Source organism: Dermacentor albipictus, chromosome 2, assembly GCF_038994185.2.
Source record: "Dermacentor albipictus isolate Rhodes 1998 colony chromosome 2, USDA_Dalb.pri_finalv2, whole genome shotgun sequence".
In the NCBI taxonomy this organism is placed as follows: domain Eukaryota; kingdom Metazoa; phylum Arthropoda; class Arachnida; order Ixodida; family Ixodidae; genus Dermacentor; species Dermacentor albipictus.
Genome location: NC_091822.1, coordinates 201,335,778 through 201,352,127, shown reverse-complemented (window position 1 = coordinate 201,352,127; position 16,350 = coordinate 201,335,778). Strand labels below are relative to the sequence as shown.

Sequence of the window (16,350 nt, the reverse complement as noted above, 5' to 3'; positions counted from 1 at the left end):
GAAGTCACCGGAACAAATGCCGCAGTCTGAGAAGTTAAAATGTCGTCATGGGACACAGAAAATACTCTCTGCTAGTCATAGTCAGATGCTTCTAGTATGGGTGTCATCACGTGCCTTCAAAGAAAAATTTTACCAGCCCCGCAATCTAACATCGCACCCCATTCACCAAGAAAGTCAATTACAAGCATGATGTTGGGACTGGTATGTTCCAAAATCAACAGCCCGAGCTCGTGTCTCGCACCACAGCGGTGGCAGTCCGCACAGTGCCACATGCATATTACCCACTAGAACTTCCCCCGCGGCGAAGAGGAGCCATCCTGGCGACCTAAGGTGATGATACGATAAGGGGGTCGTGGTACGGCTTCAGGCGGCTGACGTGAACGGGCTCGCGGCCACGGCGGCGTTTGTCCGAAGATGGCGTCACCGGTTCGACCACATAATTCACACGCAAAGTACACGCGACGATCCGGTATGGACCTTGATATTTCGGAGCAAGCTTTGGGCTAAGGCCTGGAGCTTGGAACGGTAGCCGAAGCCAGACGTGAGGGTCCACGGCGAAGGGCTGTGTGGGCTGACCGTTGTCGTGGCGATCTTTGTGGATTCCCTGGGTATCCGACGTGAACGAGCGAGCCAGTTGGCGGCACCTTTTAGCATGGCGAGCAACTTCGGAAAGAGGAGTGAATTAAGAGGCATCCGGGCAGTGGCGTAGCCAGAAATTTCGTTCGGGGGGGGCTCACTTCGCAGCTCGGCCTGCTCCTTATAAAATTAGTCGAGGGATCAGTATATATATATATATATATATATATATATATATATATATATATATATATATATATATATATATGTGTGTGTGTGTGTGTCATTCAACGACCTTGTTTACATTTTTTTACATATGCAACGACCAGGGAAAATCTCAATGACGCTTTCCTTTGTTAGAATGTATTGCGCAGGAGCAACTGTCACCGGTTGTGCATGGAGAGTAATTGCTCCGAAATTATAGTCGCAACAGAGAGCACATATAAAAAGCAGGAGTTCTGCAACATGTACGAGCGCGAGTCAAAGGAAAGTGAGCCAATGCGAATATATGACAAACGGGGTACTTTATTTAAAAGTAGTCACCATGAGTATTTAGACACTTGTCCTACTAACGAGTCGCGTAATTCCCGTCTCATAAAGCTCCTTGGGTTGCTGCCTCGAAAATCTGTAAATGACTACACGTCATCTTCCGACACGAATCTGGTTCCCTTGAGCAGTTTCTTCAAATTTTACCAAATGTGGAAGACGCAACGCAACAGGTCTGGGCTGCATGAGGGATGTTGCAGCATTTCCCACTTGAACTTTGCCAGTTTTGTATTAACCACATCAGCGACGTGGGAACAGGCAATGTCGTGAAGCAAGATGTCCCCAATGCGCAATTTTCTACGTCGTTTGTTCTTAATTGCGACACGCAGCCGATCCGATCTTTCACAATATCTGAAACGATTTAGAGTCTCTCCAGGTTTAGAAAATTCGATCAATAGTGGCCCCTAACGATCTAAAAAGAAGTCAGCGCTTTTCCGGCATAAATGACGGCCTTTGTTTACCTTGGGAGTGGTGAATTCAAATGTTTCCACTGTAAGCTTTGCCGTAGTGTTTCAGGCTAGTAGCAGCGGCACCATGAGTCATCCCCGGTCACAATTGCAAACAAAAAGTCGTCACCCTCATCTGGGGTTCTTTGACGTGCACTTAAATCTAAGTACACGGGTGTTTTCACATTTCGCCTCCATCGAAATGCAGCCGCCGTGACCGGGATTCTATTCCCCCGACCTCGTGCCCAGCAGCCGAACACCATAGCCACTGAGCAACCACGGCTTTTTCAATTGCGTTGGGGGTGATTGCACGGTGACTTTCGCCCGGCCATGGATCGTCTTTGTAACTTTCATGTGCTTCTTTGAACAGTTTGCTACAATGCTTCACAGTGGCCAATTACACGCAATGTTCAACGCATACGGCAGCTATACGGCGAATAAATTCTTTTTGGGAAACATCTTAATTTGCCAAAAGCCTCACGACACCAAGCTGTTCAACTTTTGAATTGTCCATTATGTCACGCAACAATATTCAACCCCGTGTATGAGAGCATTAAAGAACATTTAACCTCACCTCTGCATGTCACTTGTAAATGAGATGCGTATGTGCTACGCGCATGCCTCGAAAATAATGAACCGAACCATTATTGCGCGCGGCGGGTTGTCTCACTTTCATTTGACTCGCCTTCGTACATAAAAAATGCGAAGTTACAATGGAATGTACAAATGTGAAGATACAGCTTGATACAGGGCAAAAAATTGTCACGGGAAACAATGTTCACTGCGCATATGCACAAAACCTCGCAACAAGATATTTAAATATACGCATAAGTCACCAATAAATCTACGTACCTAAGAAAAAGTCACTATATATATTGCGTCGAACAAGGCAAATAAACAGGTTGCGCAACCACAGATTCACAGATCACAGCACCCCCCCCCCCCTCTCCGTCCACTCCCAAAATGTATCGCGTGCGACGAAAGGCGGCGCGCTTCCTCCCCGCTTTTCTCCCTTGCGCACACAAGACTCAGCCGCCATAGTCGGCTCACCCCCTCCCCTTCCCCCCCCCCCCCCCCGCACGCTTTCACTCGCACATAGAGCATGCGGCGCGCGGTCACGATGTTATCGCCCTTGGCCGTTATTTATACGGAACATGAGGGCAACGACAGGAATGTGCCTGGATTCTTCATAGAGCTGCTATCGCAATAATAAAATAGTATCCGGCAACTGAAGCGTCCCGTCGCCCATTACTTTCCGCGAAAGAAGTAACAAAATCGAACTTTCACCATGCGAAAATTTGCTGCGCCGCAACAATGTGTTCTTTTTTTGTGTGTGGGCGGCGGGCGGCGAAATAGAATAACGCAAAGGAAAGCATGTTGGCTACAATCGAATGCCTACTTTGGGCACCTAGTGTGGCTACCGAAGGAATATCGAAGAAAACGTGTGACGCTTGGTCCACAGAAAACCATACGCGTACTGCTCAGTATCCTACACCGGCGAGACAAAATTTTCCGGAGGTTGCGCTCAAGCGAACGCATTGCAATCCATCGAGTCCTCGCAGTGCTGGCGGCGAGCGACTATGCATTGTTTCTTTTTCTCGTCTGCTAGCCAGAAAGCGTCCAAAACTCTGCCAGGCGAAAATGCAGTCGGCCAGAGAAGAACAAACGCGCATCCAAGTGGGCCGCGCGGTGTCAGGATTGGGGGCTCAATCCCATCACCCGTGGTCCTTTGCCGAGATTGGAGTACAGCATGAATTCGAAGGTAGCTGGCCCATGCCGTCGTCCAACTTATTTACGCTGAGGACGTTGATGAAGTGAAGAACTGCTTCTCATCGAGAACGAGGAATATGGGTTTATTTGCAGAAATTAAATCAGTCTAACGTGACTGCTTGAGAAAAAGAGTGTCAGTCCAACATGACTGCACGAGAGAAGTGAATCAGTCTAACATGACTGCTCAAGAGAAGTGTGTCCAGCATTCGCACAACAACAGTTTTTATAAACCCGGTCTGCCGGTCATACGAGGCGGCGACTGTACGTTTACTCATCACCAACCTGCCGCCCCTCCGCAGACCAGTTTACGTACACAAAGGCACACACATTCCGATGCCCGACGATGGCGTTGGAGGGGTGCTGCTCCGGGAAGTATCGGTGCCAATCGTGGGCAGCTCGTTGTCTTGCGTCTGGCCGAGGCATGGGAAGCACCAAAATACGGCTTTCCCGCGGCAGCTTGTTCATGCGTATCAGATCAGGTCCGCGCTGGAGAACTCCGGAACCATTGTTCGCATACCGAACTCGTTCCGTCACAATGTCGATGGGGCTGGTGGAAGGAGGCGGTTTTCAGCACAAAGGCCGCTTCTTCGAACGCCTCCTAGCTGTAGCGACGGTGAGTGGGGGATGCGCGTCTTGTCCCCCAGTCGTAACTGGGTGGCAATCTTGCCTTGCAGCTCGCCATTCTGAACAGCGGTTATCGATGCAGCACGAGAAAAATGCACGCGCTCTGGCTGGATCGGCAGACCGCGGGTTGAGAGAAAAAAAAAGAAAAAGAAATGAGAAAGAGGCTCAATATATCCTCGCGAATAAAAGTCTAGGTAGAAAAACAAATAAGAACTTATTTACAATGGTGGCTTTAGTGTCCTGATATGGATGCTTTGGCGCAGGTGAAAAAAAAATGTTTATATTCTTTTCTGTGACCTGAGGGCACAAATGAACCACCACAACGCTTTGTCTCATCGGACCTCGCTGCGTGCTTTGTCAACTTGTCTGATAGTGTGTTGATTTGGCTTGTCTCGTTGTATGGCCCGATGTACGACTTTAGAAAAGTCGATGCACCTTTGGCGTCAAATGTTTACAACAGCACTAAATTAACCCACAAAGTTCCGGAATTGAAAATCTAAAGCACGACTTTGAAAATGTCAATGTACCTTTCGCATCAAAATGTTATGAGAATTTTATACCCACAGCGTTTCAGAATTGAAATCCAAGCGCTCCGTAGATTCCGCGGCCTCCGCGAGATGCCCAGACGAGCCCGCTCGCCTTCAAAACGCCCTTGAAATTTTGTGCCCGGTGGGGCTCCTTGCGTTACGGTATGTGACTCCCGATGCATGGGCGTTGCCCCGAAATCCAGCCCGATCGATTTAGCAATGTTCGAGCTAAAATGTCTTTTCGAGCGTGAATTAAGGACATTCTAGACAAAATCGAGCATGATTTCTGGCGCCGGGAGTTGTTTTGGTCGGCGGCACATGACAGCACGAAAAAATTTCGGGGGGGGCTGAAGCCCCATAAGCCCCCCCCCCCCCCTGGCTACGCCCCTGCATCCAGGTGATATGGTAGTACGCTGTCGAGGTTAGTGGATGGTTCACGCTCATAGAGAAGGAAAAATGGTGAGAACAATGGTGAGAAAATGGTGTAGCCTGAACGGCAGTATTGTATGCGTACGTCACAAAAGGGAGGACATCGTCCCAATTGGAATGATCAGACGCAACATGCATGGTGAGCATGTCCCCAAGAGTGCGGTTAAATCGTTCCGTTAGACCGTTAGTTTGTGGGTGATACGCCGTAGTGGTGCGGTGAATAGTGCGGCATGCGGCGAGTAGATCATTAATAACTTCGGACAAGATGACATGGCCTCGGTCACTGAGCAGCTCTCGCGGTGCGCCATGTCGTGAGACGAAATGCCGTAAGATGAATGCGGCGACGTCGGGAGCAGCAGCCGAATCAAGTGCAGCAGTTTCAGCATATCTTGTCAGGTGGTCTACTGCGACAATTATCCAACGATTTCCGTTAGCGCTGCATGGAAGAGGTCCAGAAAGGTCGATGCCAACCCGATCAAAAGGACGTGCAGGACACGGTAAAGGTTGCAGAGGGCTTGTCGTATGAGAAGATGTCTTGCGTCGCTGACAGGCTGCACATGACCGAATGTATTCGCGGACATACGAATACATGCCGCGCCAGTAGTACCGCTGGCGGAGCCGCTCGTAGGTTTTCAGGACGCCAGCATGAGCTTGTTGTGGGTCTGCACGGAAATACGTGCATACGTAGGAACGCAAATGGCGAGGGATGACTAGCAGCAATTTGCGACCGTCTGGCTGATAGTTTCGGCGGTACAAGATGGCGTCCCGTAGCACGAAGTGGGTGGCTTGGCGACGAAGGGCTCAAGGGCATGTAGACGTTGAAGAACTACTAAGAATGTCAGTGAGAGACACAATCCACGGATCTTTTCTCTGTTCAGATGGCATGTCAGTAACAGCAAGCGTAGCAACCGGGCACTCTATGGATGAAGGTGGCGTTTCGTCGGATCGCATGGGTGAACGGGAGAGCGTATCTGCATCAGAACGTTGGCGCCCGGATCGATAAATGACGCGAATGTCAAATTCTTGGAGCCGAAGAGCCCAACGTCCAAGACGCCCGAACGGGTCTTTCAGTGACGCAAGCCAGCAGAGTGCGTGGTGGTCTGTCACAACGTCGAACCGACGGCCATACAAGTAAGGGCGAAATTCGTTTAAGGCCCAAACTATAGCCAAGCATTCTTTTTCCGTGACAGAATAATTGGATTTTGCCTTCGTGAGAGCATGACTCGCATATGCAACCACATATTCTGGAAAGCCAGGCTTCCGTTGTGCAAGGACGGCTCCAAAACCAATGCCGCTAACGTCGGTATGAACTTCAGTCGGTGCACTCGGGTCGTAGTGGCGTAGAACAGGCGGTGAGGTAAGCCGACGACGCAAAGTGGTGAAGGCTTGGTCACATGCCGGAGTCCAGTCGCGAAGGTCACCAGGGCCAGCCAGGAGCTTCGTCAGGGGAGCGATGATGCTGGCAAAATTGTGCACAAAGCGTCGAAAATAGGAGCAAAGACCGACAGAACTTCGGAGCTTTTTCACTGTAGTCGGCCACGGAAATTTTGCGACAGCACGAAGTTTGTCAGGGTCGGGAAGGACGCCGTCTATGGACACGACATGGCCAAGTATGGTAAGCTGGCGGGCTCCGAAGCGGCACTTTTTTAAGTTAAGTTGAAGGCCGGCGGTGGTGAGGCAAGTAAGGACTTCGCGTAGACGAGAGAGGTGAGTGGTGAAATCAGGGGAGAAGACTACCACGTCGTCTAAATAACGCAAGCACGCCTTCCATTTGAGGCCTCGTAGAATATTGTCCATCATCCTTTTGAATGTTGCGGGTGCGTTGCAGAGGCCGAATGGCATTACTGTAAACTCATACAGGCCATCAGGCGTAATGAAAGCTGTCTTCGAGTGGTCGGATTCATCCACTGGCACTTGCCAATAGCCCGATCGCAAGTCGAAAGAAGAAAAGAATTCGGCACCATGAAGACAATCCAGGGCGTCATCTATGCGCGGTAGAGGATAGAAATCTTTTCGTGTAATCTTGTTGAGGCGACGATAGCCCACACAGAAACGAATCGAGCCATCTTTTTTCTTAATGAGTAGTACAGGAGACGACCAAGGGCTGCAGGATGGCTTGATAACACCACGTTCAAGCATGTCTTCAACTTGCTCGGCGATGACACGCCGCTCGGTGGATGACACGCGGTACGGACGCTGGCGTAATGGTACGTGTTGTCCCGTATCAATTTGGTGAGAGACGGTACTTGTGCGGCCTAATGATGCTTGGTTGCAGTCAAAAGAGGCGTGAAAATTATTTAAAAGAGTAATAAGCCGCTCACGTTGTGTCGGCTCGAGGTCATCGGCAATAGAGCGACAAAAAACATCCGGTAGTACTCGGTTAGATGGCACATGGGGTGCCAGTGCTGTTACGTTAGCAGTACCCATGTCGTCGGGAACAGGGAAACGCACAATAACATCAGCGTCCACAGTCTGGATGGTACCAATAGTCTCGCCACAGTGCAAAGCCAAAGTGTACGAATTTGGGTTAGAAATCAGTATTTCTGCATCCCCATGGTGAACCGTGAGGAGGGCGAAAGGCAACAATATAGGCTGGCGGCGAATGAAGACGGCAGCGGGTGAAAACATGACCGTCGCTTCGGCAAGCGATGCGCATGAAAGAAGGACAAATACCGCGCTGTCAGGGGGAAGGTCAGTATCTGAAGCTACACAGATCCTGGTAACATCATGAACTTGAAAGTCGTGAGATGGCAAATCGCACATAACGGAGAACTGAGCCTCAGCACGTGCACAGTCAATGACAGCGTGATGGCGCGACAGAAAATCCCAACCGACAATCGCATCGTGGGAGCAACAAGTTAGCACAAAGAAATCAATCGAATACAAGATGTCTCGAATCAGCACCCTGGCAGTGCACATAGCGACTGGCTGAACTTGTTGTGCACTGGCTGTTCTAAGCAATAGTACCGAAGGCATCATGGTCACTTTCCGTAATTCACGGCAAAGTTTCTCACTAATCACGGATACAGCAGCACCTGTATCGACGAGCGCAAGACATTTGATGCCATCAACAGACACATCAATAACGTTAGCGGGGGGAAAACGAAGACTTTAGCAGCGGCTTCGGCATACGTCAGAGGCGCGGCCACGGGAGCCGGCTGACACGGAGGTGGAAGAGCTTCGGTCACTTGCTCTTGAATTACCTGTCGGATCGCTTCAGCCAAATATTGAGAAGGCTTCTCCGTGGTCGGCAAAATCGAGAGCTGTCGCGCGACCTCCTCGCACACAAATTCTTTTATTTGCGTCAGCAAAGTTGTGTGGTTGTCGCCAATAACTAATGCTGCTAACGAATCATCCGTAGGCGGTGGGCGCCGAGCTAAGATGCGTTGTTTCCGTAGCTCGTCAAAACTTTGGCACAAATTGATAACTTCGGCCACGGTACGCGGATCCTTCGCTAACAACATTTGAAATGCGTCCTCATCAATGCCTTTCATAATGTGTTTTATCTTGTCCTGTTCCGCCATTAACGGATTCAAGCGCTTACACAGGTCAATGACATCTTCGATGTAACTTGAGAACGCTTCACCGTGATGTTGCGCGCGCCCCCGTAAGCGTTGTTCTGAGCGCAGCTTGCGCACAGCGGGGCGCCCGAACACTTCTGTGAAACTTGTCTTGAACCTGCTCCACGTTGTGAAATCGTGTTCGTGGTTTCAGAACCAGAGGTTCGCGACGCCGGTTAAGTAAAACAGCACGTTGTGCAACTTGGTGACGTCGTCCCACTTGTGATGCTGGCTCACCCTTTCGTAAGATGACAACCAATCCTCCACGTCATGATCATCGGTGCCGCTAAAGATGGCAGGATCACGCTGGCGCAATGCACCGGAAACGATGACCGTCGGAGGCTGTGGTGCATCTTCCTGGGTGGTTTCGTCAGGCATGGTCGCAGCAGTCGGTAGCGTCCGGCTTCGGAGTTCCAGTTTTCAAGGTTACCCCGCAGCTCCACCAAATGAAATGGGGTTTTTGCAGCTCGTTCGAGGGATCGCGAGTAGCTCTAGATCACGAGTCCTAGCGCTTCGCATGAACAGCCCGAGCTCGTGTCTCGCGCCGCAGCGGTGGCAGTCCGCGCAGTAACACATGCATATTACCCACTACAACATATATATATATATATATATATATATATATATATATATATATATATATATATATATATATATATATATTATGGGGTTTTACGTGCCACAAACACTTTCCGATTACGAGGCACGACGTAGAGGACTCCGGAAATTGCGACCACCTGGGGTTCTTTAACGTGCACCTAAATCTAAGTACACGGGTGTTTTCGCATTTTGCCCCCATCGATATGCGGTCGCCGTGGCCGGGATCCGATCCCACGACCTTGTGCTCGACAGCCTAACACCATAGCCACCGAGCAACCACGGCGGGTGTGTTCCAAAACTACAAATTCAGTTGCGAAATCTTGTCCACGAACACTCACTATAGGAGAGAAAACACCAACGCGCCGAAGGGGTTCGCCCCTAACTCCACAAAAAGTACTCTTTTGGCCCCACGCGAGCATAACTTTGTGTCCAAGAACTACTTTTAAACAATACACTCATTACTGATACTGTAGCACCGGTATCCGCTAAGGCATCAGTTCTCTTCTCTTCTTCAGCTCTGCCGCGCAGCGTAACAATACTGTAATGTCAAAATAAATGCAAATAAATGCACATTTCTTGATAGAAGATGTTGCACGCGAATACCACGTGTAGGTGTGTTTATGCTTAAGCTGGCAAGTTCGGCAGCTTTGAAATGCAACTATAGCAGAACAACAACGACGTTTAAAAATCGCGAGACCTAGGGAGTCCTAGATGAGGATTCAGCAAGCACAGGTCCCAAGATGGACTGGTACAAGGCAATCAGGTCCTAGAATAAAAAATGCCGACACAGCATCTCGAGTTCTCGATGATTGATATGTTGACTGTAATCAAGGTTGACCTCCTGAACTGCTGTCATCACCTTGACAGGTTTAAATCTATGTCGGAGAAACCGCTTGTGTATTTAATTTTACTGTGATCAAGGATCCGCTGCAGACACATAAACGTTGATGACGCCGTTTTTTATCTTCTACCGTATTTCATTTTGACCATTGAGCCTTCCTTGAAACTTTTCATTCAATTAAACGACGTTATAGCTTTGTTGCTCACAGCTCGGGAATGGCTAAAGCTGTCCATCCTAGTTCATCACGATAGAATATTTTAAGAGTCACTTACCGACAATGTCTGGGTTTAGAGTGCAGGTGAGTTGGTACCAGTCGACTTTTGTAACGGTGGGTGATTTCGCCTTCAGGCTATTTACATCCCCTAAAACAACAAAACAGGGTGTCCTCTTTATTACAAGTTGGTGCAAAGACGCATGCAAACCATGAGCACATAAGTGGTCTCTGACCTCGACTGCAGCACCTCATAAAAGCCGAGTTTGCTTTGTTAGTGCACTCGAACAGCTTTATAAGCATATTCAACTAACAAGGTGTCTCGACAATACACAAGTCTTTTCGCGATTACACCAACTAGAATGCATATTCTTGGTGAAGAGCCAATAGGAATCGAAGCGTTCCTATATTGCAGTTTACAAAATATGTCATTGCATCAAGGCTTTACTAAAAAATCTACTGCTGTCATTGAGATTCATGTAATATAATATTTTCAGTTTATTGAACGAATTCGAACCAGAAAGAATTAAAGAGGACACCTGCCATCTTCTGCAAAAGTTTTCAACCGAACAAAAGTGAATGAATCGATGAAGACGTTCTTGGTTCTGGCTTTCAATCGCTCATTACTCTTTGTTAGGTGGCTGAATTGGATTTAATTACGCAAAAGCGACTAACGCTATTCTGCGCCAATTACAAGATGTTAAAAAATCAAATTTATAACAGCGCAAGCTGTGTTGCTCTGTAGCTTGTGCGAACAGCCGGGGTTGTCTAGAAACTTAAACACGTCAGGTAATGACACAAATTGTTCATCTCCAAAATCTAAAGCAAGGTGTAAAGTTATGTATAACGTATATACATTGTGCAAAAGTTTTCGTCTGTGAGTTTCATTATGCGCAAGGGCGTAGCCAGGGGGGGGGGGTGTTATGGGGTTTCAGCGCCTCCCCCCCCCTCCGAAATTTTTTCGTGCTGTCCATGCGCCGCCTACCAAAGCAACCCAGGGTGCCGGACATAATTCTGTATTTTGTCTAGAACGTCTTTTTCTCGCTCGAAAAGACATTTCACTGCGAACATTGCGAACTCGGGCTGGATTTCGCGGCAACGCCTATGTACCGGGAGTCACATAACGCAAGCAGCCCCATCCGAGCAGAAAGTTTCAAGGGCGTTTTGATGGCGAACGGGCTCGCCGCAGCATCTTGCGGAGGCCGCGGAATCTACGGAGCGCATGGATGTCAATTCCCAAACTTTATGGGTATAAATCTCATACTTTAGGTGCACTGACATTTCCAAAGTTGTGCTTTAGATTTTCAGTTGCGTAACTTTGTGGGTTTAATGCTGTTATAAACATTTGACGCCAAAGATGCATTGACTTTTCTAAAGTCTTACATCGGAACATACAACGAGGCAGCCAAATCAACACACTATCAGACAAGTTGACAAAGCAGGCAGCAAGGTCCGCTAAGATGAAGTTTTGCAGTGGTTCATTTATGCCGTCATGTCTCATAAAAAAAATATCAACATTTTCTTTTCGCCTATCCCAAAGCATCCCTGTCAAGACGCCAAAGCCAGCCAAGGTAACTACGTTCTGATTTATTTTTTCTACTTTGGCTTTTATTGGCAAGGGCACACTGAGCCTCTTCAAGTCTTTTTTTTTTTTCACTACCCTACCTGCGGCTGCCAGAGCCCGGCAGAGCGCATACGCTTTTCTCATGTTGCCCCGACCACAGCGCGGCGCACTTCGGTGCGCGTTCGGTTTGCTCTGGCCGAGTGGATACCCTGTAAATTGACGGCGAGATGTTCAAGTGCCCAGCAGTGCCGAATGTTCTGTGCGGAGTAGCTGATTTGATGATCAGTAATGTGGAAATTTGGGCTAGTTGGTGATTAATCACCATACGTTGCTGGTGGAGCAGTGCACTGACACGGACACAGTGAAGACACACAAGAAAAGACGACACTCGCTGCACTCGCAACTATTTCATTTCAGAACACATACTTATATTTATATACCTGCGCACCCTAAGGTGTCAAAGATAATCAAAGCATTCACAAGCAGGGAGAGGGTTGTATCAGTCAGCCATCTGTACATCTAAGCCATGGTGAGGTTGCCTGTTTGGAAGTACACTAAAGGAAGAAAAAAGAAAAAAAATTGCAATAACAATGCTTGTTGGGGGCGCAACAAATACGATAGGATTGCACACCATGATATATAGGTGCCATATCTCTGACGCTGAGTATGCACAGGCAAAGTTTTTTTTAAATGCCTTTAATCTTGCCTTGATTATCTTTGACGCCTGAAGGTGCGCAGGTATATAAATATGAAGTATGTGTTCTGAAACAAAATAGTTGCGAGTGTAGCGAGTGTCGTCTTTTTTTGTCTGTCTTCAATGTGTCCGTGTCAGTGCGCTGCTGCACCAGCAAGGAATGCTGTTTTGATTATTTTTCGCGTTTGAGCTGAAAACGTACAACAAACAATACGGACACCTATGAGCAGTTTGGTTAATGTGCTTACAGCAAAGAAGTTCTTGATACTGGCCGTCAGTCGTGATGACTTGTAGCAAGCGACTGTCCGCTGACCAGTCGATGTTCACGATTGAGTCTCGGCCCTGCGTTGAAAGAGCATTAGAAAGCCGTAGTCATCACAAAGTTTACCCACTTATCATCAACACCACGATACTGAGAAATTAAAACATATCGCGCACAGCAAACATATCGCACTGAACCTTGATGAAACAGTCACGTAAACAGGACGTACAATGATATATCACTCTCAACGAGCGAATACGAGCGAATACATTTACACCCGATGCATAGACACTGTTGATGCAGCCTTGTTTGTCTGTCGTTCGACACTTCCGAAATACCAAGACAGGATGGTGTATACCAAATCCTTTCGCAAGGGGACCTATTAAATGGAACCAGTATTAATCGTAACATACACGATAATCTTTCCTTACTCCTTGATCACACGAATAAAAACTAAAGGATATGCAAAACATGTCTCATGAGTTATTCTTGCTAAAAGCAATCCACGAGCGGGAAAGGTTGGATGAAGTTATTATTGCGCGATGTCTTTTCACGGCTTTGAGCATCGCGTTTTTAGCATTGGTAATAAATAAATAAATAAATAAATAAATAAATAAATAAATAAATAAATAAATAAATAGGGCTTTTTACCCACCTACTGAACACGGACAGAGTGCTGGAAAGCATGCATCACTAGAGAAGTAGCAGTGTCACCCGAAAGGCGAAGCATTGATTGCGATCGTAAATTGTTAGACAAATATACGCAAGAAGGTTAGTTGTTTTATCAGCTGCATGTAATGCTATAAACATTCGCTTACTAACTAAATTAACAAGCACAGTGTCACACGCACAGGCACCGCAGACACTCGCTTTCACCACGCAGGCGTGATACGCGTATACCTCGGGTCGCCTAGCCGTCGAACCCACTGCAGATTACAGCAATAGGGCACGCTCGGCCGCGCGATGCGGGTAGAAGAGCAGGGGGAGAGAGGCGGGGAGGTCAGCCAGACGAGCGTCAGGTTTGCTACCCTACACTAGGGGAACGCAAAGGTGGGACAGAAAGCGGTATAGAGGGCACGCTGTGTGTGCACGCAGCAAAGTGCCTAGAAGTCCAAGCAAGTAATCCGCCGATACGTTAGGCTGCCGCCATTCAGCGATCTGAAGCTAATCGTGGTGCTTGCGCATAGCTGGCGATGCACGCTGAAGTCACCAGTGAAGACTAAGGAGCCGGTGGGCGTCAGCAGTACGTTTCAGTGCGTGGCAGTATATTGTTAAGCTAAAGCCCAGCCTTTTCGACTTCAGTGCAGTCAAAAGTAGAAGAGTGAATGCTCGCTAAGCCTCCCCCCACCGCTTGGCTCGAGCACATCTCCCCGCTTGCGTGCGCGTGATGACGGTGCCGCGTCCTTCTTGGCTCGCACGCTTTCCCTCGCACCGACAGCATACGGCGCGCGGCAGTGATCTTATCGCATTTGGACTTTACACGGAACCTCAAGGCGACGACCATGACGACGGAGGGAATACGCCTGGAATGTCCGTATAATTCTTATTGCAATAAGTTTTCCATTTTCGAGTGTGTGCAAAATGCCAACAATAGCTTCCTCACATTTACAGCGTTCTTGTGTCAAGGTAATATTTATAGACACCAGCTCGAGGCAATGAGTACTAAGCAATGGTATGGTAAACTAGCGATAGCAATAACAAGAAGATGAAGCAGAATATCAGCATGGCAGAAGCGTTGTGAGAGAACAACCTGCAAGAAAAATACGGATACTAGAGGCTATAATCCATCAAGTGATGATATCTGATCATAAATTATGTGACGGTGTCCGCACTTCCTATGTCTCTGTCCAAGGCGCTTTAGTAGAAAGCTAAATCTAAGTGAGACAAAGATAGGCAGATAGGAAACGAAATTACATACCCTGATGACTTCGCCTTTTTGATTCGTCTGCCCTTGGTCTTGCACCAAAAGTATGTGAATGAAGCCGTCGTTCGCTCCAACTGCCATCAACATGCCATCTAGAAAATACAATTGAAATACACTGCGTACCGCGTGTCCTTTCGTTCACCTACTCGTAATGTCAGACACTTGACGACTTATCACACATCGAAGTAGACCGTGAGTGCTTACTCTAAGCCGTTACTCTTGCGTGAAAGTAACCAACGTGTATAGCTTTACTGGGCGTAAATAAGCGTTACTGCAACCTATGTGTGCCACTGATGACAGCTTGACAGTTGAAAGTGCCCGGCAGCTAACGCTGAGCAACGCTGCCAATAATTATTACAGTCAGTTATATTCACCTTCATCATAAGATGTGGGAGGTAAACCACGTTGAGGAAGACGGGTTTAACGGGTGCTGCTATCCTTCCTTGGTACATTCGATATAGCTTCCTCCTCAAATAACGACATCAACTAAAGAAAAGAACTCAGAATGCGTAATGTGTAACAAGTAATGGCCATTTTCTCTCAGACCTATTTGCAATGTGTGTGCATTTATTCTGCACTTATTCCTCTTCCGCACATTGTCATCGTGATAAATGTGCCTTTCTTCTTCATCGCCTGCGGCGCATCATCAGCGTGAACTGTGCCTGGGACCTTCGCTGTGTCTTTCAGGCTCAATAAGATATCGGCCTGACGTCACAGGTGGTGGATGTGCGGTTCGTGGTGCATCTTTTTAAAGATGAAGCATTCTCTTAAATTTCTCAGCTGTGCCGACACATTGTCGCACCTTGGGCCCCATCTGTTTGTGTTGCTTGTAACATTTCTTTCTTGCATGAATAGTTTTTCTTCCAAACATCGTACTTTTGCGCATTTTATTCGCTCTGGGTGAATATATGATAATGAACTAGTGATGCAACTCAGGTTTAAAAAGAAGATGCAATGTATTACAAGATATCCACGGTGCCATTGGCAGAAAAAGTTCAGAACGTGCCTATTAGCGTCACTTTACAAAGTAAGATCGCCATATACCATAAATATGTATTCATCTGTCGATGGGTTTTCTGTATGTAGAGTTCGGTGTTCACGGTATAAAGAAAGAAAAAGTACACAATTTGTTTTTTTCCTGGTTAACAACAAAGGATCAGTGAAGGCAAATTAACGCGGACGACAAGAGGGAGCGTCGCTGGGAGATTTCATGCGTTCCGATGCAGGCACTAACCTGGCACGTCAACGTCAGCCTGTCGCCCTAGCAGTCTTTAGACATTTTTTTTATTTGCATCCGCTTTGCCTACCGCTGTAACAAAAGCTGTGTCGGTGCGGAGGGCTGTAAGGCACACACAGGGAGCTGCGGGGGAGCCCTGGCCTGGGATTCCTGGAAGAGTCGGGGATGAATTCACTGCGGCTCATGAGGTGAGCTGACGGTAATGCGCAGCCGCAGTATGGTCATTTCTTATGTAATATTCATTAGATCACTGTACCTGCGAGATATAACGAATAATGCCTCACACTCTTTGCATTCGTGTACTAAATGCACTTTCTTATGGCGTTTTTCACTGGCCAATTCGGAGCAGGATTTCTTGCTCCGCGGCAACGAGTCTGAATTTCACTGGTCGACCTGGAGTGGGTTCGCGCGTTCCACTGGTCCTTTCGGATCAACTCGCACCGCGCCGGATCGCTCTCACTTGCTCCGCCGCCGAGGCACGGATTCGGGCGGCAAAATGGCTGCGTCCGGTGCTGCTGCAGAGCTCGCGTTTAGCGATG

At 47.8% G+C, this 16,350-nt stretch overlaps 1 protein-coding gene across 5 annotated transcripts in view; it reads right to left on the bottom strand.

The window, feature by feature from the left end:
• The window catches only part of LOC135904559 (echinoderm microtubule-associated protein-like CG42247), a 172,013-nt gene that overhangs the window by 31,686 nt on the left and 123,977 nt on the right, over positions 1-16,350 (bottom strand). For 4 of the 5 annotated variants that reach the window (XM_070534615.1, XM_065435414.1, XM_070534616.1 and 1 more), the window contains 3 exons: positions 14,569-14,666; positions 12,637-12,730; positions 10,192-10,281 (listed from right to left, as the gene is read on the bottom strand). In XM_070534615.1, the coding sequence (XP_070390716.1) occupies positions 10,192-10,281; positions 12,637-12,730; positions 14,569-14,666 (282 nt within the window). Of the gene's footprint in view, positions 1-10,191; positions 10,282-12,636; positions 12,731-14,568; positions 14,667-15,808; positions 15,962-16,350 lie in introns of those variants that run through there. The other variant, XM_065435415.2, reaches the window with a different exon arrangement.